Source organism: Myripristis murdjan, chromosome 2 (genome assembly GCF_902150065.1).
Source record: "Myripristis murdjan chromosome 2, fMyrMur1.1, whole genome shotgun sequence".
NCBI lineage: Eukaryota > Metazoa > Chordata > Actinopteri > Holocentriformes > Holocentridae > Myripristis > Myripristis murdjan.
In genome coordinates, this window is record NC_043981.1 from 15,257,501 (window position 1) to 15,281,615 (window position 24,115).

Below are 24,115 nucleotides of genomic sequence, written 5' to 3' on the forward strand. Positions count from 1 at the left end.
GGTCTATAATACAGATAATACAGAAATTCATGTCACAACAACTAAGAGAAAGAATAGGAGAAAGAAGAAAATAATAATAATAATAATAATAATAATAATAATAATAATAATAACCAATTTGTACAGAAAATGAAAGATAAAGATTGAAAATCCTACAACTTGTGCTAGTGCTACAACTTGTGGCTAAAAAATGATTTTTTCAGTTGTTTTTTGAACAAAGCCAGTGTAGATATTGATTTAAGTGATGTAGGTAGATTGTACTGCACAGTACTTTCCAATTCAAACAACAATAAATAAATAAATAAATAAATAAAAAACTAGAGATTTAATTTCCTCAAAAAATGGGAACCAGGACTTGTTGTGTTTTATGTTGTCCTAATCCGCTTTGTTCACTATGGAAGTGAATGGAGGGACAGAAATATTCTGGATTACCAGTCCAGGGAGCACAGAGCATCTAATGAGCATATTTCACCACAAAATCCATTATCATTATCATCATTATTATTTTTATTTAATATTTTTTCCATTGGATTGTTTCTGAGCCCCATGACCTGAAGTGCATGCGAAAATAAATAAGCATGCAAATAAATAAATGAATGAATAAATGAATAAAAAAAATGGATAAATTAATTCATGTTAAAAGCTCGTGGCGCCCAGGTTTGGCCTAATGAATTTAAATTGCCCAGATCAAAGGGATGCAGGCGGTTTAATGCAGATTCAGAGGCTTTTCCAACCGGCTCACAGAAATATTCCTCCAACCACCAAAACTCTGGAGTTAGTCGAAATAATATTAATAATAATAATAAACAATAAAATAAAGTGAATTAATGTCTTTAATATTTGTTGGAGACTGATATCGCTGAATTCTGAAGCAGATAATCAATAATTATTTGTGATTTATTAAAGTAAGGATGGATGTGTTGTTTACATCAGTGTGTGTTTGTTTGTGCATGCATGTTGGTGTGTGTGTGTGTGTGTGAGACTGGCCTTTTAGCCCGGTGCTGTTTTTGCATTGATCTGTTATCGCAGCGTGTCGATGCATGCAGGCAGCACAGCGCTCATTACCACTGGAATGACTGGCATGTCAGGAAGTGTGTGTGTGTGTGTGTGTGTGTGTGTGTGTGTGTGTGTGAGAAGGAGAGAGAGAGACGGTGTGCGCTCGTCCTTGCGTTCAGACGGAGGTAGTGCAATAATATCACCATCAAAGACATTTTTCTCATTTTTTTGAAGCGCTGTCATTAAAACAGTGACAGTTTGTTTTCCTTTCAATTTTTTTTTTTTTTTTTTTTACTCATCGTTTTCTTTTTCCCTGTGAAATGCCATCGTTAGAATAACACAGCGTGCCGTGTTTTTTTTTTTTTTTTCCTCAGGGAGAAAATAAAGCTTTTGTTCCTCACTGGCTCACTCGCAGTGAAACGCTGTCACTTTTTAGCCTCCTAAGAAAGCCTGAGGTGTGCAAGAAGAGAAGAGAGCCAGCAAATCAAGACAAAGTCAGAGGACTTCAGTTGTCAGGCGTCAATCAAAGCTATTTAATTTAGCTTCAATTAAAAAAAAAACAAAAAAAAAACAATGTAGTGATTTACAAAGGAAGGTTTTTATGCTCTGACCTCAGCATAAGGCAACACGACAATGCCTGTTTGCAATAGTAACTTACATTTTCTTCATTTTCGCTCTTTATCCTCAATTTGATGCCACTTACTGTGATTTATACTCCGACCTCACCTCAGAAACATGTTTGTCTGACCTAAACAGTGCGGCTCTGCAGATAATAACCAGGTAAACTTTGAATTTAAGTGGGCTTACCCTCAATTTCATCCCGCTTATCGTGTTATTTGTGCTTGTCCTTCAGCAACAGTGAACAGGTCATATTAGCACTGCAGAAATCCAAATTTTGGTGTCGTTTTGGGTTGTTTAGTTCACTGGTTGTGATATCGAGTAGGGATGTCACGATTATTTGATTTCACGAATATCCGCGATTTTAAACGCCACGGTTAATTATTCCTGAAGGTTCCTAAACACCGTCACTTTCCTAAGATCACGCCGGACGCGGAACCACAGGCAGCGCAAGTCGCACGGAACCAAAACAACTGCAAACTGCGAAAAAAAAAAAAATCCGGGTTCGCCCAGATTTATCTAACCGACATTTCTCTGGATCCAATAGAAGTGCAGCTTTCGTTCTCAACCACGCTAACATAGGCCTACTAGCCAATCAGAAGTAGGGCGGGGGAAACCGGAGAAACGGAGCCTATATACAGTACCATTATGGTAGCTCCGTAGGACTACTGACACTTCGACCGTCCAATCACAGAAGAGTCCCCGGTGTGTCACATGTTTGTAATATATGAGCTTCTCATACCGTAAAAAGCGCTCACTCATTGCACAATTCTACAGCCATAAAAAGCATGTAACATTGTAACATTGTAACATTGTAATTTATTTTCACTGTTACAGTGTTATTTATGTTTCAAAGGGCAGCTAAATATTATTTTTGTCATGTTGGCATGGAAATAAATGAAATGTGAATATCTATAAGGAGTGTTCATGTGATTTTACACATTTATAGTGTGAAATTAATTAATATATAATAATCATAAAATCATGATTATTTCTCTGACATTAATCGTACCAAGAAAATCTATAATCGTGACATCCCTAATATCGAGTGAGGACACCCGACCCCAGATGTCGGGACCTGTGGGGTCGGGCCCGCTTTGGACAAAAATTTAGAAATTATGCTCAGGTTCGGGTTTGCTGTTTAAGGCGGAGGTTCCCGGGTCGATCCCCGGCACCTCCAAAAGGCGTCAAAGTGTCCTTGAGCAAGACACTGAACCCCCTAACCGCTCCTGTTGGGCAGCTTGGCACCTCAGCCATCAGTGTGTGAATGTGTGTGTGTGAATGTCTGAATGTTAACAAACACTGTAAAGCGCTTTGAGCGGTCAGTAGAGTAGAAAAGCACAATAGAAATGCAATTTATTTTTTTCAGGTCGAGTCCAATGGCGGTGAAATGTCCTGATTAGTTGCGCCGTAAAATTATTTGTGAAAGTACTTTTTCCTCCTTGTGTAAGGTTTCCATGCAGACGTCTCCTGCAGGATCGACTTTCCAATTCAAACAGGAACATAACAAGAAAAGAGCGGCTTAATTTCCTCAAAAAATGGGTACGAGGACTTGTTGCTTTTTTTTTTTCTTTTTTTTTTTTTATCAACATAATCCATTTCATTCATGTTCATTTACATGAGATTTCACCACCAAATGGCGTCACATATTAAAACACCTAATGCTTCACCAAAGTTCAATTTAGCTTTAAAACACATACATTTGAGTGTTTATCATCTTAAATTTGGAGCATCTCCAGCTCTTTTGTCTTTATCACATCCATGGATCATTTTGGTTGTAGATACAGATTGAGTTTAGCCACAGTATGGCATAATTCAAATTTGCCTGTCATGTAAAGAAAGTGGATGGTAACCACAGGAATTTTTGCTCCTATATGACTGGCAAGCACAGAAAGGCTTTCTAGTATCGTCTATTATGAATCTCACAATGACAACGCATTCCTCTCTCCTCCTCTTTTGGCCATATTACGTTATGCTTTTGGCTCCCGCGCTCCTCATTTCCTCCTCGTCCTCTCCTCTCCTCTCTCCTCTCCCACCAAATTACCCAGCTGTCTTTGCAGGGCCGACAGGCAGCCGTTAATTAGCCAATCTCACGCTCCGTTAGCCACCGGGGGAGACGGAGAACAAGGTAGAGAGAGAATGGAGTGAGAGAGAGAGAGGAGGTGGGAGTGAGCGAGCAGGACCGAAGTGCAGGGAGAGCTAAACAGATTGTTAAAGTGAACAAGAGTGGAGGCGAGTGAATAGCGAGAGGCCATAAATGGAAAGGAGTGATTGAAAAAAAAAAGAGAGAGAGAGAGAGTGGCGCGAGAACAGAATGCAGAGTTTCCTAAAGAGAGAGAGAGAGAGAGAGAGAGAGAGAGGGAGGGAGAAGAAGGCAGTGAATTTTAACAAGAGAAGAGTGTGGGAAGAGTGTTGTTGAAAAGGGAGAGAGAGAAGAGGAGGGAGCGATGAAGAGGAGAGAGCAGGAGAGACGACGTCACAGAACAAGTGTCGAGCAGAGAGGCGCGGCGAGCGGAGACACTCGATGATTCTCACTACGAGCTGCAAAGGGCCAGACCGTAAAATATCATGAATTAAACTCAACAGGATACATGGAGCCAATATTGTCCCTTTTTTATATCTAAAAACATGATATGACTCACCTCTGATGATGATGGAGGAGATGCAGTTTCATTAATTACATGTTTATTGTAGAATCAGTCAATATTACACTGGTTGTCTATGGGAAGAGCTTAACCTCAACTCATTAAAATGAACCAATTTGGTCAGATTCCTCTAAAAAAAAAAAAAAAAAATGCATTAACAGAGCACTTGCACTTAATGTATTTGTAATTAATTTTAAAATCGCAAAAACCGACCTGACCTTTGTGACCCCGTAAACAGCACAGGAAGTGAGGAATTGTCACCTCCTGCGCTCCAGAAGCCCCAAAAACAGTCGCCATCCATGACCCAGTGGGGAAAAAAAGGGTTTGTTGAAGAGAAAAAAGAGAAAAAGGAGGAAAAAAACAGAAAAAAACGTTCAAGTGCAAAGAAGTTAGATGGTGGAACTGTTAATGTTGAATCCCAAGACGTGTATTTCAAATCCACATGATCCCACTGTGTAAATAAAACAACTTCGGAGCTGCTGTAAGGTTTATTTGACGGAGCCAGGCTAACGACTCCCATAGACTTCAAGTCTTTATGCTAAGCTAACAGGAAATGCTACCCATAGGAACTGAACCACAGGACGTACAGAGGAGAAAAAGGTATCGAACGACTTGTCTCAGAAAGGGTATTTTGCAGAAATGCAGACTCATACCTTTTAATTAGGTTTCAATTTTAAGTCACAGCTGATAAAAGGTGCAAGAACGACAGCCCTTTTTGTCTATGGTGCCGGTTTTTTATACGCAAGTAGTCATTTATTTGCAGATTTGTAGTCAAAAATTGCATGCAGTGGTAAATAAAACACATTGCATGAAGTCTTTAAGTCAGGAAACACCCATCGGCTGTCGACGGTGCCACACAGCAGAGGAAGAGGTTTGTCACGAGGGGGAAAAACAAGAGGCAGAGGAGAGGAAAAGACAGGGTGACAAGCCGGGAGAAGCAAATGAAGAGTGTGGAGACGGCGCTGAACAGCCGAGCAGGGCCATAATTTTCAGTCCATTAGGTCCTGCAGTTAAAGAGGAATGCGAGCGAGGACGCAGCTTAAAAGCAAAACCTCAGATTGCAGGATGGGGAGCGAGCGAGCGATGCACAGACGGACGGCGTTTTGGGTCCGTTTCTCGAGTTTAAAGCATCGCTCTGTAAATGTGAAATAGCACAGGGAGTTTCTCCTGTCTGGGTTTGCTATGGAAGCCTTATTCCTGATTATTTTCATGCCAGAAAAAAAAAAAAAAGCTGTTCAGTGTTCAGTGTTTCCCCCAGAATTTTATTCAGGCCAGAGCTTAAAGTGTCTGAAACGGCATTTAGACCATCATGGGACCAAATCTCCGCTTTGAAACCCAGACAAATGAAGTTCTTTCGGGGTGGCTTTCCCGCCCTGCCAAGAATACAGCTCTGGGGAAAAACACTGAATCCTTGTTCGCTTTTTCGAGGCGAGTATCAGTAACATCAGCTATGAGCAGCTTAGGTCCAACAAAATATTGGTATTGGCTTTCGGGAACACGTTTCAGTCGAATCCTGACTCGCACGGCAACTTTTTAAAACCATAACAAGCCTTTGAGCAGACGTGTGCATGCAGAATGAGAAATACAGTTTACATTAATTTGGGAGGTCTTACATTAAAGCGTGTTATGAGGGAACACACACACACACACTCTCTCCAGTAGCTTTGTCTCTGTGAGGCTAAATAGTGTTTTTATAGTGTTTAGTATTCCACTCTACCAGTGGAGTCCTGCTTTATGGAGCAGAGAACACACACACACACACACACACACACACACACACACACAAAAGACAAGACTGACAATTACCAACAGTGCTGCTAATGAAAGTGTGTATGTGTGTGCAAGTGTGGATGAGTGTGTGTGTGTGTGTGTTTGAGGCAGTATAAAACCTTGGACTCTCCTCGTGGGATTAATCCGGAGAAATCCAATCAGACTGTCTTCATTTCCACAGACAGCCATTTTAGTTTTATTAGCTCCAGCAGGAGCCGGATATTCTATTAGAAATGCGGCGCAGTTCCTCCTCCGCCATCCAATCACCACGATGGACCCCCGAACACACCCCGGAGCAGCTGCTGCTGCACACACACTGAAAACGGCATCATTAGCGGCGGCGTCAGCGGAGGGTTTTAGTGTCCCGTGGTTGAAAACGCCGTTCCGGGGAGCTTCGCCGCCGTCGGTTTCAGATTCGTGCCGTCGTTCAGGAAAACGCCGACCAGCAGATTTCCAGGGTCGGAAACACTCGCTGTGTTCACATGGACTCTAATATTCCACTCATTATCAGAATAAAAGCCCAATCAGAGTAAAAAAAAAAAAAAAAAAATGCCTCATGTAAACACCTCGATCAGAAGAGTCTGGCTCAATCAGAAGGGATTTGATAATCTGTTCAATCTGTTTTTATTATATCAGTATTATTAATCAATATTATTGTTTGTATTATTTTTATTGTGGTTATTATTATTATTATTATTATTATTATTATTATCGGTACCACTCTTTATCATTACATACAAGGGCTTCTCATTTAACCATCCGAATACACAGATGCGCACACACACACACACACACATACACAACAGAAGCGAACATGTATTGTTATTTTATTATCTCTTTTTGTTTTTGTTTGTCTTTTTTACACTGTGTGTCTGTCAACATTATGTCATGTCTGTGTAGAAAGAAATTAATAAAAAAATTAAAAAAAAAAAAGGAGGGGATGAACAGGATCAGATCAGATCTAGGAACTTTCCCAGTAATTTTACTGGGCGTGTTTATAATTGCAGATAGTCTATTTTAATCTTAGACGCCAGGTGCCTGAATCATGTGCATGTATTAAAAGTTACAACACTTTCAAAAAAAAAAAAATTAAAAAAAAGGAAAATATTAGAGCCTAATAACCGTTTCTCTCTGGTTGGAATAAATCTGTTCTATCTGCTCATGTTTGCCTCACATGTGGGGGAACTTCAGGTGACGTGACGAGTTTCCAGGAGGGACCGAAACACACAACCGCTCCGTGGCTGATAACAACTTTTCCTGTTAGGAAGATTAAATCTGTAAAGGACTGCTGAACGCCTCCGCGGTCGAACGGCCGGAAAAACCACGAGGCGTTCGGACGAGTCGTTTGAAAAGATCAACAAAGCCCGAAATCCACCGAACGGAACCATCGAGCAAATCAAAAATGAGCCTGTCGCTTATGACCAACCTTTCCACAAAAAGCTTTGCATAAATCAGTTCTTAACTTTATGAGATATCCTACTACACTGCAAAAACTCAAAATTGTTTTTAGACAATTTTCACTTGTTTCAAGCAAATTTTCACTTGAAACAAGAGACAATTGTCTAAAAACAAGTTATTTCTGAGGTGATCATGTCTTATTTTAAGTGTAATGAGATATTTTGACTAGTAATAAGACATTTTTGATTTGAAATAAGACAAATAATCTTGGTAAGATTTTGCGTTTTTGCAGTGTAACAACCAAACACAGAAAGGGGCGAAAATATAACCCCTAAAATTAAAAAAAGACCCATATCAGCCTGATCTATCTGCATAACCCGAGAGGCGATAGATCGATTAATCAGTGAGCCGATTATTTGGGCCAATATCTGACATTGTGAGATAATCGGCGTTGGCCAGTACCTTCGCTCCCCCTTATCTGCTGATAAATGATCTTTTTTTTTTTAGTTCAGCAGCCTCATTTGTTATTATTATGAGATTATTGTGTTTTATCAGATGTAAATGAGAAAGAAAACACGATATTGGTGTTACGTATCAGCCATCAGCCGCCTTGCTCTCTAAATATCGGCATCAGTCATTGAGAAACTCAGATGGGTCGCCCACTGAGGCCTAATGCGCTGACTCTCCTACCTGGGAGCCGCCCCTGTGCAAATCAATGATGCACTCCTGGTCACTTAGTGCCTCTTGCGGAGCGGCCACGGGGATTCAGTGCCTCGCTCCAAACGCACTTCAGCACGCCTGTTGAGGGAAGAGCGAGCAGTTTTTCATTCAGCTGCTGCCACTCCAGAATGTCCAGTCAGTCGCCGCTCCTCTTCTCCAACCTTTTTGAACAGCCGCTCTTTCATCCTCCTTTAGGCGAGGTAGATATCATGAGCCGTGCTGTGTTTTTTTTTTTTTTTTTTACACGTCGAAATCCTGGAATTCCAGTTTGAACAGCTGCTCCGCGACATTTTTCCCAACAGGAAGTCCAAATTTATGACTTTCCAACATCTCAAAAGGCCTGAAGTGACTTGAAGAAAAGATTTTTTCACTTTTAAATCGCTGAGGCTCTCGATAGTTTGACAGATGTGGGTTTTTGAAGACCGATACCTCTATTTTTGGATCAAAGCTGCTGATGGATGAGACGTTGTACCACTATTCACCGCATTTGTGCCAAAAACTATACAAAAAAAATTAATATTCTGAGTGCTGTGTGTTTCTCCCAGCATGTTATTCTTGGCTCCGTACGTCATCGTCCTGATGCATCGCCGTAACGCCGATGGCAACCGAACTCGGCCCTTGGCGCGGTCTTGAAGCTGTTAAATAAAATTTAGTCTGCGCTGTTTGTAGACGATCCCAGAACAAAACCCACCGCTTGAGTTCTGGTGCAATCGGAAAGTTGCGTCATCGAGCCCCTCGCTGTGAGAAATCTGTTTGTATGTGTGCATAAATATAGATCCATAATTTATACATTCAGAGAAATCTGACGCAACGTCTTGAGAGAGCGCAAAAAAAAAAAAAAAAGTAGCTCTTCACAGTATCGTGATTTTCTGCATGGAGCATCTTTACTTTATCATAGTACATATTTTTAATTAAATCCCATCGCGCATGGACAGACAAAGTGAGGGAATTTGATAAATCATCTGGAGAAATCAGGGGATTTTACAAGAAAATAGGGGCCGAGGAACTCACATTTACAAGATTTTCAGTTTGCAAATCAGACTGAGGAACAATAAAATCATCAAACTGGGGCAGAACCGCATTTTTTAGGCCACGAAAGTATTTCCGCTCAGCCGTGAAAAGTCGTGGATTTTTAGATTCGGGCCACACGGTGATGCCGATGCATTTTCGAAATCGGTGATTGATTCCTGCCATCGATTTACCGATTTATTTTCCTTTTACGAAAAGCAAACGAATCCTCTCAGTCACCAAGTGTTTCATATCTCCGTTTGCTCCTGTGTCCTTTCAGTCTGTCCTCTCTCTCTCTCTCTCTCTCTCTTAAAAGAACAAAGAGAGTCGAGGAGACCGAGCAGAGAGAGAAAGAGAGAGAGAGAGAGAGAAACGAGAGGATTTCTAATTATAGCTCCGTTCCTAGAGTGTTGGCTTCATCGCTGGAATAAGGAAGCCGAGTTCATCTGTCAGTCCCGAGGAATTATGCAAAACGCGCCTTTGATCATTAATGCTGATGTCAGATACAAACCTTTGCATTATCAAAAACTCAGAAAAACACCTACATTATATTTCTTTAACTGTCAGCGGGGGCACTTTTGAAAGAATATAATTATATAACAGCGCTGTCATCGTGTAATGGGTTTTGAAAAGTTTTCACGTAATGTGAGTGTGCACTACTATAACACTTTAAAAAAAAAAAAAAGATTCTAATTATAGGTTTTATTTATATAGCAGCGTGCTCCAGTGGTTCGACCTGGACTCTTAATGGAGATGTAAAGAACCAGACGAGAGTTTTTTTCAATCGAGCCGACCGTGATTCTGCACTGGGAATGTTGGAAGGGTGTGTGTGTGTGTGTCGGGGTGTGTGAGTGTGTGAGAGAGGTCAGTCAACCCTCGAAGCGTTCACCCCGTTCCCTCGTGTTGCTTCCTGTTTTGGCTGAAGAGCTCGGCCACTTGTCTCCGCTGAGAAAAAAAAACTATTTGTGCCCCTCTTTCCTTTCAATCTGCTGTCCCAAACCGTCTTCATCACGTCTAATTTCACTGAGAATGCCGACATGTTTTCCTCCCCGTTCACTTTACACACCCACATCATCAACATCTGCATGATGTTTCTGTCTTTTGACATTCATCGTTAAAAAACTAGTGGCATTTTGCTCATTTTCTTGCATCGATTCTGATTATTTTCCTGCTAAACTTTCTCTGCTTCTTCTTTTTTTTTTTTTTAAAGTCTTACAGCACGTCTCCAAAAAAATCAGATCAACAAACAGAAGTTTAGCCCCCCAAAAAATAATTCATAATACATGAATGCAGTAATTTAGCATTCATAAATAAATGAGGGAGTTTTTAAAGCCGACATTAATTATAAACAATATATCATCAGTGGGAAAACAGTGTGAGTTTGCTCCTAATGAAGCAGAGTTAACGCTGTGGCTCGTTTGCTTTGTCACCGTTCGTTGTCGCCTTCGTCCCTCGCTTCGTTTGCGTTCCCGCGGCGACGTCCGTCGGCGGGTTCAACGTTGTGAGCGAGCGCCGTGCGTGAGCAAACTGTCCTCTGATTGGTCAGAAGTCTCTCTGGAAGGATCCGCCTCAGGGCTCTTTTAGTTTTTTGGAACGACATCGACAGGCTTCAGCTCCGTCCTGACCTTTGGAGATCATCAGCTTACTGGTTTGTGTGTGTATATGTGTGTGTGTGTGGATGTGTGTGTGTGTTGCAACATAGTTTCCAAAAATTACATGTTGTTTTGGTGTTTACTCCATCTTGATGCTCCAAGTAAACATTGCATTACATCATAATGCAAAAAAAAAAAAAAGTTATAACTTCTTTAAAAAAACAATCAAAGAAATCAAAGAACAGTCAATCAACAACAATAAACCTTTCAATAATGATCATTACAATGAGAAATAATCAAAATATAATCAGTAAAACATTTGATACAGCTCAAAAATAATATAGTATCACTACATATGCAGTGACTTGGGAAATAAAATAACCAAAAAAATGATCATATTAATGTTAATGATCATACAGTCAGATATTATGTCTCCTGGGCTCGTTAGGCGTCTCTTTAATCTCTTCTTTCTTGTTAAATGTGTTAAATATGTCTGATGGCAGGCCCTTCCATATTGTTAAGCCTCTGCACACAACAAACAGTCGGTTCACGGCGTTCTCGCTGCAAACCAGCGGCTGCACGGCTTGATGGGAAGCGAGCCGGGACCGTCCTGTGTTGGTGTCGTCCCACATCCGAGTGTGAACGCCTGAAAGAAGCTCTGAGGTGAAACGCTCCCAGTTTGGAAACAGGGAGCCCAGGTGTGAAAGTATCCAAAGTCTGACTACCACCACTATTACTACTGCTAATACTGAGAAGAAGAGTGAGGAGGAGAACAAGGAGAACAAGAACAACAAGAAGGAGATAAAGAGGAAGAAGAAGAAGGGGAAGAAGGAGAGGAAGAGGAGATGGAGAAGAAGACTGAGATGAAGAAGAAGGAGATGGAGAAGAGAAGGAGGAAGAACAAGGAGAATAGGAGGAAGACACAAAGAAGAAGGAGCTGAGGAGGATGAAGAAGGAGAATAGGAAGAAGACACAAAGAAGAAGGAGAAGAAGAAGGAGGAGAAGAAGGAGAAGAGGATAAGGAGGATAAGGAGAGGAGGGGAAAAAAGTAGGAGGAGAGGAAAGAAGGAGGATAGGAGGAAGAAGAAGAGGAGGAAGAAGGAGGAGGAGAGGAGGAAGAAGAAGAAGGAGAGGAGGAGGAAGAGGTAAGAGGAGGCATAGAAGAAGGAGGAGAGGGGAAAGAAGAAGAGGGAAGAGGAGATGAGAAGAAGAAGGAGATGGAGAAGAGGAGGAGGAAGAACAAGGAGAATAGGAGGAAGACGCAAAGAAGAAGGAGGAGAGGAGGATGAAGAAGGAGAATAGGAAGACCCAAGAAGAAGGAGAAGAAGAAGAAGGAAGAGGAGATGAAAAAGGAGGAGCAGGTGGAGAAGGAGAAGAAGAAGAATAAGAAGAGGGAGGAGAAGAAAGAAGAGGAGAAGGAGGAGGAGGAAAAGAGGAGGAGAGGAAGAAGAAGGAGGATAGGAGGAAGAAGAAGGAGAGGAGGAAGAAGAGGAAGGAGAGCAGGAAGAGGAAGGAGAGGAGGAGGACGAGCTAAGAGGAGGCACAGAAGAAGGAGGAGAGGAGAAAGAAGAAGAGGGAAGAGGAGACAAAGAAGGAGGAGGAGAGGGAGGAGAGGGAAAGGAAGAGGAGACAGAGGAGGAGGAGAAGAAAGAGGAGAAAATCTTCCTTTACATGTGGAATCTGATCAAAATGAGCCCTTTGAATCATTTGATGGACGCATCAAGTTTTCACCTCATCCATTCATCATAACGCTCGGCATGACTCAGCATTTTGACTCGACCCCCTTGCCTCCTGCTCCTCAGAGGTTTTGCTGACATTGAGCTTCAGTGTAGTGACAAAAAATACATGTAATACCTTTTTTTTATTATTATTATTATTTAATTCCTCCAAAGTCTTCAAATATCATAAGAGGCTGGACAGATGTGGATGGAAAGAGCAACTTGGCTGACGGAGGAATACAGTTTTTCTCGTTTAATAACGTCGTGCTTGAATATTAATGCCATCGGGGACGAGGGGAGGAGAGAAATTCAAATGTGGCTCTCGGTCACTTCACCTCCGTTTCCTGGTCCGTCTTCCTCCTCCTCCTCCTCTTTTCAATCGTTTCTCCATCTCCCTCATCCACCATCCCTCATTTTATCTATTCTTTTTTTTCATTATTGTTTTTTCTTCATCATCATTTGTCTGTTTCTTTGTCGCCCCTCTAAAATGTCCGTTTTTTTTTCATGTGTCCTCCTCCCTCCTTCTCCTCTTCTGTTTGTTTCATAAATGACAGAGGATGACTAAGGCTCCATGGGGTTTTTATTGTAGTGCTGCAATAGTGTGTGTGTGTGTGTGTGTGAGTGTGTGTGTGTGTGTAGGAGGTACAGTGCTAATAGTCCCTCTCTCCCTGACAGACTAATGACTAGTTAGTGCTTCTCTCTCTCTCTCTCTCTCTCTCTCTCTCTCTCTCTCTCTCTCTGACTCTTGCTCGCCCCCTTTCCAAAGATTAGATGTATTATCACTCATCCTCTCTCATCCATGTTTTCTTTCTCCTTTCATCGCTCTCACTCTTTTCATGTCGCTCGTCCATCCATCTCTCCCCTCTTTTTTTTATCCTCTCTCTCACCATGGGAGAAGAAACAACAGCCTGTGTGTGTGTGTGTGTGTGTGTGTGTGTGTGTGTGTGTGTGTGTGTGTGTGTGTTTTAATGGGGTGATAATGGACTTGTTATGTGAGTCTGGACTGAATCTCCTGGTTTGCATCCTTTTGTTCTGTTGTTGTCAGTGCATTTGATGTGAAATTGGGAATGTGTGAGACGCACACACTCTCTCTCTCTCTCTCTCTCTCTCTCTCTCTCTCTCTCTCTCTCTCTCTCACTGTCTGCCTCTGTCTCCAAAATGTGCTGAAACACTTTAGTTAAAATGTGCTTCCTAAAGGATTATATGGCCATAAAAATCTTCCACTCAACATTTTATTGAATATGTCCTGTAAAAATTTCAATACTTTCTCTTTTTCTACAGATACGTTTTTCTATATGAGATTAAAACGAGATTATAACGCTTATGAGCAGTTTGTAGGTGCAGGTGCCGTTTGGCTGAAAGATAATGAAACCAAAACAAGATGCACCAAAAAAAAAAAAAAAAAAAAAAAAAATTACAATAAAACAGAGTGAATGTGGGGTTGTGGAAAAAAAAAAAAAAAAAAAAAGAATTACAGCATTTATGATGGCATGCAAATTAACAGCAATAAAGAGTAATGAGACAGAAATGAATCAAATTAGATGCATTATGAAAATGTGCCAAATTAATGGAATAAAATGAAAGAAGCAAGAAATGGAGAGATGATCAATGCAGGAGCGTGAAGGAAAACAGGCTCGAGGGCTGGATGGATTTGTGTGTTCAGCTGAGCGCTAAACCAAACTTTGCCTCTCTCTCTCTCTCTCTCTCTCTCTCTCTCTCTCCCTCTCTCCCCTCCTCCACCCAGACGACCTGGCCTACGAGGTGCGTTGGTTTTTCACGCGGCTGCGCGGCGGCGACACGGTGACCCAGGTGGCCAGCGTCGACCGCTTCGGCGTCGTCAGGAAAGACGCCCGCAACTCGTCCAGCGACATCTCGGTGGAGCGCAGAGACACGCACACCTACCTGCTGAACGTCCACGGCACTCAGGACAGGTCAGTGTGTGTGTGTGTAGCCTACATGTGTGTGTGATCAATATTACACTTTTGGGAATGGAGCACGATGCCCTAAAATACCAAAAAAGGGAGAAAAATATGGAAAGAATTAGGCGAGGCGAGGAGCAGGAAGCAGTTTTGACACGGCGTGAAATAGTGCCGTGGAAAGAGGTCTGAGGAAGAACGACCGCAATGTGGCTCGTGAAGATTTATTTATTATTTTTATTTTAATATCTCGGCGGAGGACGGGGAGTGGTTTCCATTAAAGAAACAAGCATTTAAAGTGTTGAGATTAGAAGTTTAGAAGATTAGAATGTAATGTATTACCTCTTCTCAATTCATTTTTAGCACAACTCCCAACAAGAAACCCTGCTCTGGTCTTTGCATTGCTGCACCTCCATCTCACTTATCCATCCCTGACAGTTCATCTTGGCCAATTTTATTTAATTGCATAATTGATTGTCTCTCCTTTGTGTCATTGTCTGCCGGTCTCTGTGTCCCACATGGATATGTTGTATTTTTACTCTAATTTTATGTCTCCTGTGTCCCTGTTTTTATGTATTATGACCCTTGTGTCCCTTTATGTATATTTTAATGGTTTTTTAACATCATGCCAGAGGACTGCGGTTGTAAACTAGCCTCTGGCTAACACTGGCACATTTACAGGAATTTTAATTAATGTGCACTGTCCTCTCTAAATAAATAAATAAAAAAAATAAAATAAAATAAAAGATGATGTTTGCATTTGCAGTGCTGTCTGCGAATAGTCAAAAAAAAAAAAAGACAAAAAAAAAAAAAAACGTCCTGTAAAAAGGCTGGAAAAACATGGACAATATGGTTAAAAATATGACTTTATTACCAAGTTCGAAATTGAAATCAAAAAAGGAATATAAGCCACCGGTCACAAAAGTGAAACCAGACGGTTGTCACATTAAAAACGGCTGCTCATCCTCCTGTCTGCTCATATTTATCCACATGAATCCCAGTTAGTATGACTGTATGAAAATAACTGTTAGATTCCTGCACGATTATGGGTACAACATGTGCGGCTTAATAATCCACCACTGTACATCCCATCATGCTCAAGTTTCCAACGTCAACATCATCAGGCCAAAACTGTCTCCTATCAGTTCTTCTTCAAAGACAGACTCCTGTGATGCGGTTAATATTCTGATTATGATCATTATAAGCTTTGAGAACCACCATAAAACGCAGGAAACACCTTGAAAAATGTGAACAGCTGGATGGTGTGTCTCATCACAGCTGCTGCTCGGAAACATCCGGGTCATTTCACTCCGTCAGGAACCTACGCACGCAAAAAAAAAAAAAAAAAAAAAAAAAGATTATTCCACCACAGCTGTTGAGTGATAATATCTGAGCATGTACTATGTTGATATACAGCACGCTGTTGGCATTATGTCCTGCTTCAAGTCATCGCAAGTTCTGATTTTCTCCAGAATAATGCTCGATAATCCACAGATCGCTGGATTTGAAAACTGTTTGGGTGAAGTGGGCTGGCTGCTGCGCTTTTATTTTGAAGGGATAAGGTGGATGAGAGAGAATGTTGACAGATTTGTGAAGGATGTGCTGGTTGAAATTTTAATTTACAGCCACTAGTGCAGGATGAGGTCACTATTTGAGATTGTTTGTTTGTTTGTTTGTTTTTGTTGTTGTTGTTGTTGTTTTTACAGCAAGGTGAGGTCATTTCATGGAGACGATTCACTTTTACTCTGAACATCACCGAAGGGATCCACAGCAAAGAACCAAAGTCTTTTGTCAGATTTCTGTCTTTTTTTTTCACCTGCAAAACATCTATTAAAAGTCTCCCTGTGTGTGTGTGTGTGTGTGTGTGTGTGTGTGTGTGTGTGTGTGTGTGTGTGTGTTTCAGTGACAGCGGCGAGTACCACTGCACTGCAACTCCCTGGTATCTGTCAGCCTCGACAGGAGCCTGGACTCAGGCTGCAGAGCTGACTTCATTACGAGTCTTCCTCACCGTCCGCTTCGCTGGTGAGGAGTGTGTGTGTGTGTGTGTGTGTGTGTGTGTGTGTGTGTGTGTGTGTGTGTGTGTGTGTGTGTGTGTGTGTGTGTGTGTGTGTGTGTAAGGTCAGTGGGTTCATTTTATTTTAAATCCAGTCAATTCAGGAAAAAGAGTACAGTGTGTGTGTGTGTGTGTGTGTGTGTGTGTGTTAACATTTTGAACTGACTGAATTTAAAATGAGTTGACCTTCGCCCTGATCTGTGTGTGCAGTTATGTGTTATTGTTGTGTATGTTTTCCATATTTTCTCATCGATCTCACTCTCTCTCTCTCTCTCTCTCTCTCTCTCTCTCTCTCTCTCTATTTGTCTTTATCCTCCCACCTCTTTTCTTTCCCTCCTCCATGCAGTGTGGGACTCCTTAAAGTTACCTCTCTTGTATGGAGCATCAGCCTCACTAGGTAATGTAAATCATAAAAGATAATTAATGAGAAGAGATAATGGACGTTGATTTATTAGTGTTATGTTTACAAGTGTGGATGTTTTTTTTTTTTTATTCATGATTCTTTTATTCCTCAATTGGCTGTTTAATCATTATTTTTTCTTATAGATGTTGCTATTAATAATGAAAATCTCTTGTTTTAGCCATTTCAAGTAGCACTAGTCAAAGCAGTCGTGTCAGTCGTAGTAACAGTCGTAGTACTTACAGCAGTAGCATACCAGTGATTTTTGCTCCTCGTAAAATCTACAAAATGTATAAACTTCATTTTTTTTGTTTCTGCTGATCTTTTCCCAAAGCCAGCAGTCGTATTTTAGAGCTGCCATGTCATTTTTCCTCTCTTTTTTCCAGCCATTAGTTTCCATTTATTCCATTATGACATGAAAATGACCTTTCAGAGACTTCAGACTTCATTCACACTGGTATCCCATCACCATATTAAGGTCCTCCACATTAGTCTTCCTAAACGCAGCAGCACTGTTGCGTTTTCAGGACTTTTCGCTCCCTCTTCCGCCAGAGAAAATAGTCCTCGGAGGAAACGTTTGCTCTCCACAGCCAATTATCAGTTCTGTGGATCATGAATTTTGAGGAGTTTGTTCGCCGCAGAGGCAGAACATTATAAGGCGACTGTTTCAACCAAAATTCACATTTGAAAACAGACGGATTTTGGTTACATATTGTGAAATGATGGTTTGTGGATAAACATTCAAAATCACTGGTATGGTCCTTTTTTAAAGTAGTCGCTGCAACATAGTGTCATCATGAGTAGCTATTATTTCATTATTTTATGTTTTTAGTTTTTGGTTTGGTGTTAACTTGGCGGTTTCTGTCTGCAGGTGTGGGCCTCTTCTCTCTGGTTCTGGGTTTAGTCTGCGCCCAGTGCTGCTGCCGCAACACCACACACACTCCACGCTCGCGCAATAAACTCATGGACCTGGAGATGGACTGACAAACACTCCCCCCCCCACAGACACACTGCAGCGCCCACAGGAAACAGCCCGCACACACCAAACACACACTGGCAGACGATTTCTGGGACACCCACTTGTTCCCGGCCGACGGACGGTGGGAGTGACCTCGCCGCCGTCGCGTCGCTGCGGAAACGGAAAGCCTGACCGACCGACCGACCGACCGCGGCGCTTCACGAGGTGCTCAGGACTTTCTAGCGCTGCAGCGGAGGAGCAGGGGGGGACTTTTAACGGGACAAGTCGGGACGAGAGCCGTTTGAGACTTCTGTGAAGATCTGATGAAAATCTGTGGAGCTTCCAGGGACTCTACCGAGAAATACGCCCCTTTAAAAGGATGTGACACTGGGGACACAGAAAACCACAGCACTATCAGAAACTACGAGTAATCCCTAGTTTCTTTTTCTTTTCTTTTGTTTTTTGTTGATTTCTTTCTGTGTGTGTGTGTGTGTGTGTGTGTGTGTGTGTGTGTGTGCGTGGGGGGGGCTCTTAACAGACCACTGCCACCGCAAATAGTAACGGAAATTATGTGAATAATGGATCGTTGAACTGAACTGCAAGGCGCTTTAGGACTGCTACTAACAAATGAAGCGCTCAGGCTGGACTGGATCACCCGGCCGCGATGCTTTCTTTCTCTTTTTTCTTTTTTCTTTTTTTAACTTTCTTTCAAAGCCAACACTGCTTTCTCTGCAGCAGCCATTCTGCATCCCTGTAGTAATTCAGCTGGAGGGGACACCAAATGGCGCACGGAGATGAGTTTCAAACCCAGTTCTGCTGCAGAATCTGCTGAATGGGCAGGAATTTTCTTTTCAGGAACCACGGAAAATCCCACGGGGGTGGCCCGGAGCGGACAAAGCGGCGGCTCATTTTCCCACGTGTTTATCGAAAAATGACGTCTGCACTCGGTTAACAGCTCGAGACCCGCTTGGGCAAACGTCTCCAGTGTCATATCCCCCGAACCAACGATAAGTAAGCGTGCTATAATACTGAGACACATGGCCGACGTCTGCTTGAGTCATTCGGGAATGCTTCCTGAATCCTGTTTTTTCTGGACGGAGGCCACGGAGGAACAGTGGAGCTCATATGGGCGACAGAAGACACCTAAAAAAAAAAATAATAAGAATAATAATAATAATAATAAATCAAAGTGCTCCATGTGCTTTCCACATAAGAGGTATTGCACTACAGCTGCCAACCCAGAGTATTCCTACCTTGAATGGACAATATTTACCTTTATTCTCAACTCTAGTTTTTTGAATATGAGAGATTTTGAAATATGAGAGACATTTTTAAGCTTTACAAGGAGATATGCAGTTTGTGTGTGTGTGTGTGTGTGCGTGTGTGTGTGACATGTGGTTGCCAATATGTGAACCGAGTGAGGCGTGCTTGGTTTAGATTGCCACGTCAACACTTGAACAGCCTCAAAAGGTGGCAAAAATCGAGCACTCAAGTGTGTGTGTGTGTGTGTGTGGTTTTTTTTTTTGGTTTTTTTTTTTAATATTCAAGAAATGTACTCAGCTAATATTTTGCCCTGGAGTCTAGTGTGTGTTTTGTATCGTGTGTGTGTGATTCATTATGTGAGAGAGAAAAGAGTTGTGCGTGATCGCTCCTCTTCCTGCATGTACTGCTCTCTCTCACCGGGATGATGTCATTCACGAGGGACCGAAAACCTCGTCCAGGGTCACCTTGGTGCATCTTGATGACGTCAGGATTTTTTTTTTTTAAACCCCACCATCACCCCCCACCAATCTGCACGTCCTGATTTTGGACCTCACATCACTTAAAATCACCAATCCCCCTCAATGTGCGTTCACACTGCAGGAAACCGGCCGATTATTCAGCTCCAAATTCATACGGAAGCCCAAATCTGTTTTCTGGGGCTTGCCTTTTGAAGCGTTGGATCGTCTTGATGAGGTAACGCGTGCAGACCTAACTACAGAGTGCGATGTAGGTAGCATTAATGAAAATTAAACAGTAAAAACTCTAAAAATGACGTTGGAGCTTCCCAATGGCGCCAACAATGGACACAGCTGTTCTCCAATGCATTTATAGCTGTAATCTTTCCAAAAAAAAACAATAATGCTGAGTGGCTCTAATCACTTTCGATCCATTTTCATACTTGGAAGGTGGCGTTATTATTCATTAAACAAAATTTCATTAATCGAGAAACAAGGAAGAATCGAAATCTCATCGTGAATTGTTGGGGGGGAAATGGCTGCAAACAGTTCAGCCACGGCCGGACGTCGCCAAAGTGTCCTTGGTTGCTCTCCTGCTCAACAGCAAACGAATACACTGGTGAGTCGGGTGGCTCGCAGTGTAAACGCACAGTCAGACTTCTTGCGGTGACGTACAAGCGGGGAAAGATTTCTGTCCAAAACCCAACGGGACCTGGAGGGTCCGCGGTAACGTGGTCCAGGCGGTACTTTCCTTTTAATTGCCCGGAAACTCAACTTTAAAAGGTTTTGTTCCCTTATTTCTGGGTTCCAACCTGGCATGTGTTCATCCGTGGAGCTCTTTACTGGATGGCAAAAAAATTTTACCTTATTCCATCTGGCCCGAGCACCCATCGCAGAGGGTTAATTCCCTTTTATTCAACTCGGAACACAGAGCCCATATCCATAAATATCTCAGACTGATGACACTCGGGGGAATTTTCCGGGAGTTATGCAGATGGACCGCGCCTCCAGCAACAGGCAGCAAAGCGAAACACCGACAGAAATCCAATTGAAATGTTGCCTTCCTGTGTGATTAAAGCAGCAGTGCCATCAGAGATTCAGAGAACGTTTGCCTGGACGTGACAGCTTTTAGAATAGCATCACCGATCGGGTGATTTCATATCGTTAATGTACCACATCTCCAAAAAGTCGGCCCTTTTCTCCGTAAAAACTGGGGTTTTGAACATTTTTGAGCCAAGGATTCAAAATTAAGGGGTCCAAAATTAACTTTCTGGTGGATCTGCCATTGCAGGTAAACTGAGGTAAAATTTACCAGCCATAAATGTTTGTTACCAGCCATAAAATTGCATCATCCATGACTTATGCATGCTTTTTAGATTCATATTTTGGTCAGGATCTGCTGACCTCCATGACTTTTCTCAAAAAACATAGGCAGATATGGTGTAGAGAGCGCCAAATAGCAGTGAGGAGCTTTGATTTTGACTGGCTGACGTCACGATCGGTACGGTGGGCAGTGAACGCCACATTAGTCTCAGCCGGTTCACATAAAAAACATGCATACCTGACTCTACATCTGTGATTCCCCAATGTATTTGCCCAAGAAACCCAGAATTAACCCGCATTTGGCTGGTAAATGAGGTTAATTTCGGACCCTGGTGATGTTCCCGCAGGACATCGGCGATATTCCCGATCAGCCGTTCGCAAATTATTCACAGATTTTGACTTGGATGCTCACCTGTGTGTCATGACGTCCCTCTGCTGCTATTTTGTGTCCCTGCTTGTGAGCGTGTCGTCCATTTTTGGGGGACACAAACTGGTCCAGCTGACAGGAAATACACTGTGAGCAATACTGTTGAGGTGTGTGTGTGTGTGTGTGTGTGTTGGCCCGCCGGATGGTCGTGCACCACGTGACCCGGTGACCCGGCACTTCCAACAGATCTCCATGTAGAGACACTTGACAGGTGTGTGTTTCCGTTGTGTGTGTGTCTTAAAACACACGGACACGCACATGCACATGTTGGAGCAGTACTTGAGCACACGGGGGAAAAGTAGGGCTCTGCTGCCAAATGCTCTTAACTCTACCACACACACACACACACACACGCACACACACACACCCGCACACACACACACACACACAAAGTAGCGTAGACACACACACACACCACTAAACATCAAACCACTGCAAGCGTTCTGTTTCCTCAATGTGTTTTTATTTTGTCATTTTATTGTGACGAGTATGATGGATTTTGATGATGTTTTTAAATAAATAGATTTGTAAGATTGTCTTTGTTTTGTAAATGATTTCACACATTCTGATGTCCATTCTGATTTGGGCGGGCATACGTCGCACATTTTCATTTTTATTCTCATTGCTTTCTGGGATGAAACTCTTCAAAGTGAGTGCAGTGCCACACTTAAGGCAGATGTGACTTTACTGATTCTGTTATGAGATTACGATCATGTAAAACTCAAAGTGCGGCCACACTGTATTGTTGCTTCATCTACATTTTCATTGTGAGAAATGCCGGTCATCCACTTAGTCTTCAGCACAGGCAAAGATCCAGAACAGTTCAGTTGTGAAGATAAAATTTTAATTTTATCCATCCCCAGTGGATAGGCGTTCTAGATTTCACCTAGTGGGAAATTAGTAGGCATCAGAGAGATCCTGCAGAAATTATAGGTGTCAAATATCTTGTAGGTATCGAAATACCCAGGATCTCTTTGATAGATCTTGTTCTAATTGCAGCTTTTTCAGATACGCTGATGACGTGGCTCTCGTGGGCCGCTTACGAAGGATTCACATGCCGGTTGAAGCTCATTGCATGAAACACAGTGATAAACGTTCAAGTTGAAGTGATTGATCGTTTAAAACAGTGGTTCTCAACCTGGGGTCCTGGGACCCCCAGGGGTCCTTGAGGAGGTTCCATGTAGTTCCCAGAAAAATCGGGCCCTCATGGTCATGGTCTGTTCATAGGTTTCATACTCTTCACACTCTTCCTCACTGTTAATCTGCCAATCTACATTATAGACAGTTATAGAATAATTAAATCTTATCAGATGGAGACTCCTGAGACCACATCTTGTCGAATATGGGTCCTTGGCCTGATGTGTACCAATTTGGGGGGGTCCTTGATGCCAAAAAGGTTGAGAACCACTGGTTTAAAATAACCCAGGGACAAAAGTCTAAGCTTTGTTTAGAGCACAGATTTTATTGTTAGGAAGTGAATGCAGTGCCTCTGTCTCTAAGTGGCTTTAAAGTTAAAGCCACATCGTCTTGGAGCTCTCGCATCAGCTGTAAACATAAAAACACCCCTAACAAGGGTGGTCAAGAAGGCCAGTGAAATTATAGGGGAAAACCCAGAACCAGGAACAAAGCCCAGTGCATCTTAAAGGACTGCACACACCCTCCGTCCGCCCAGTTTGATTTACTGCCTTCTGGGAGGCGCTTCGAGACGCCTTTAGCGAGGAGGAATATTCATAAGGACTCATTTACTCCCACAGCAACTGGAATCCTGAACTCATCATCGCACATTAAATTTACTGTCATTACTCAATGGCTCATTTTTCTGTTCCTTTTGTTTTGCACCCTGCATATTTGTATTATTATTTATTTATTTATTTTACATAGAAGATATGCTGTCATAAATTAGTTAAATGGGTTTTAATGCCGTTATTGTTGCTGGCTGTGTGCTTTTTAATGCCTCAGTGTTCGGTGTGGTCGAAGCCAAATTCCCACCCCGGGGGACGATGAGGCTGAATTGAATATTCATTGTTGGATCAATCCTGGGGAATTTAAAAGGTGCTGCTTGGGTCCTGGAAAGTAGTTTATTGGTGTTGGATAGTTCCTGGACAGGTGATAGGTGTTGGATATGCAGCATCCTGCATAGTTTCTGGGTTTTGAATAGATCTTGGATGGTTTGTTGGATGTTGGATAGATCCTGAATAGCTCAATAGGTGATTCGTCTTGGATGGGTCCTGTCGAGTTGGTAGTTTTTTAATACCCTCTCACCCAGTGGATAGATGTCTAGATAATGGCTGGCTTACAGGTATTTGATGGCTCCTGGATGATGGGTATCGAACTGAACCAGCTTGGTGGTAGGTGTCGGACAGATCATGAGTTATCGACAGGTTTTGGATCACTCGCTCATTTCTATGGAGGGATTCCACCTGGCGGATACAACCAAAGTGGATCTTGGGTAGTTGAAAGGTGTTTGATAGATCCTGCTGAGCTGATTGGTGTTGGATCAATCCAATCTGGTTCATAGATTCCAGTTTACAGGCTTTGGACAGATCCTGAGCCTTCATAGGTTTTTGTGTCTAGGCGCTAGGTGTTGGATAATTCCCAGGATCAACTAGGATCGTGCATTCAACTTCACATTTCTTTTATCCATGATCCCCCTTAGCGATTTTCTGGACATGCGCAACATTTAATGTGAGAATTCAGTATTTTCTTGTTAGGATAAAAAGCCATTTTCATCATATCCTGTAGATATCCTGACTGAATTCCTTGGTCAAACTGGAACTGGAACTACCATATAGATGGGAGAGCCAGAAGGAGTGTGTTTTCAAAGGGTAAATAAACCCCAAACACCTAGAGCCAGA

General features: G+C 42.2%; 1 protein-coding gene across 1 annotated transcript in view; it reads left to right on the top strand.

The window, feature by feature from the left end:
• The window catches only part of ptgfrnb (prostaglandin F2 receptor inhibitor b), a 74,835-nt gene extending 53,037 nt beyond the window's left edge, over positions 1-21,798 (top strand). The window contains exons 12-15 of the mRNA XM_030070977.1: positions 14,210-14,396; positions 16,285-16,403; positions 16,781-16,831; positions 17,706-21,798. Coding sequence (XP_029926837.1) covers positions 14,210-14,396; positions 16,285-16,403; positions 16,781-16,831; positions 17,706-17,818 — 470 coding nt within the window. The 3' untranslated portion in view covers positions 17,819-21,798. The remainder of the gene's footprint in view (positions 1-14,209; positions 14,397-16,284; positions 16,404-16,780; positions 16,832-17,705) is intronic.
• Positions 21,799-24,115: the final 2,317 nt, after the last annotated feature.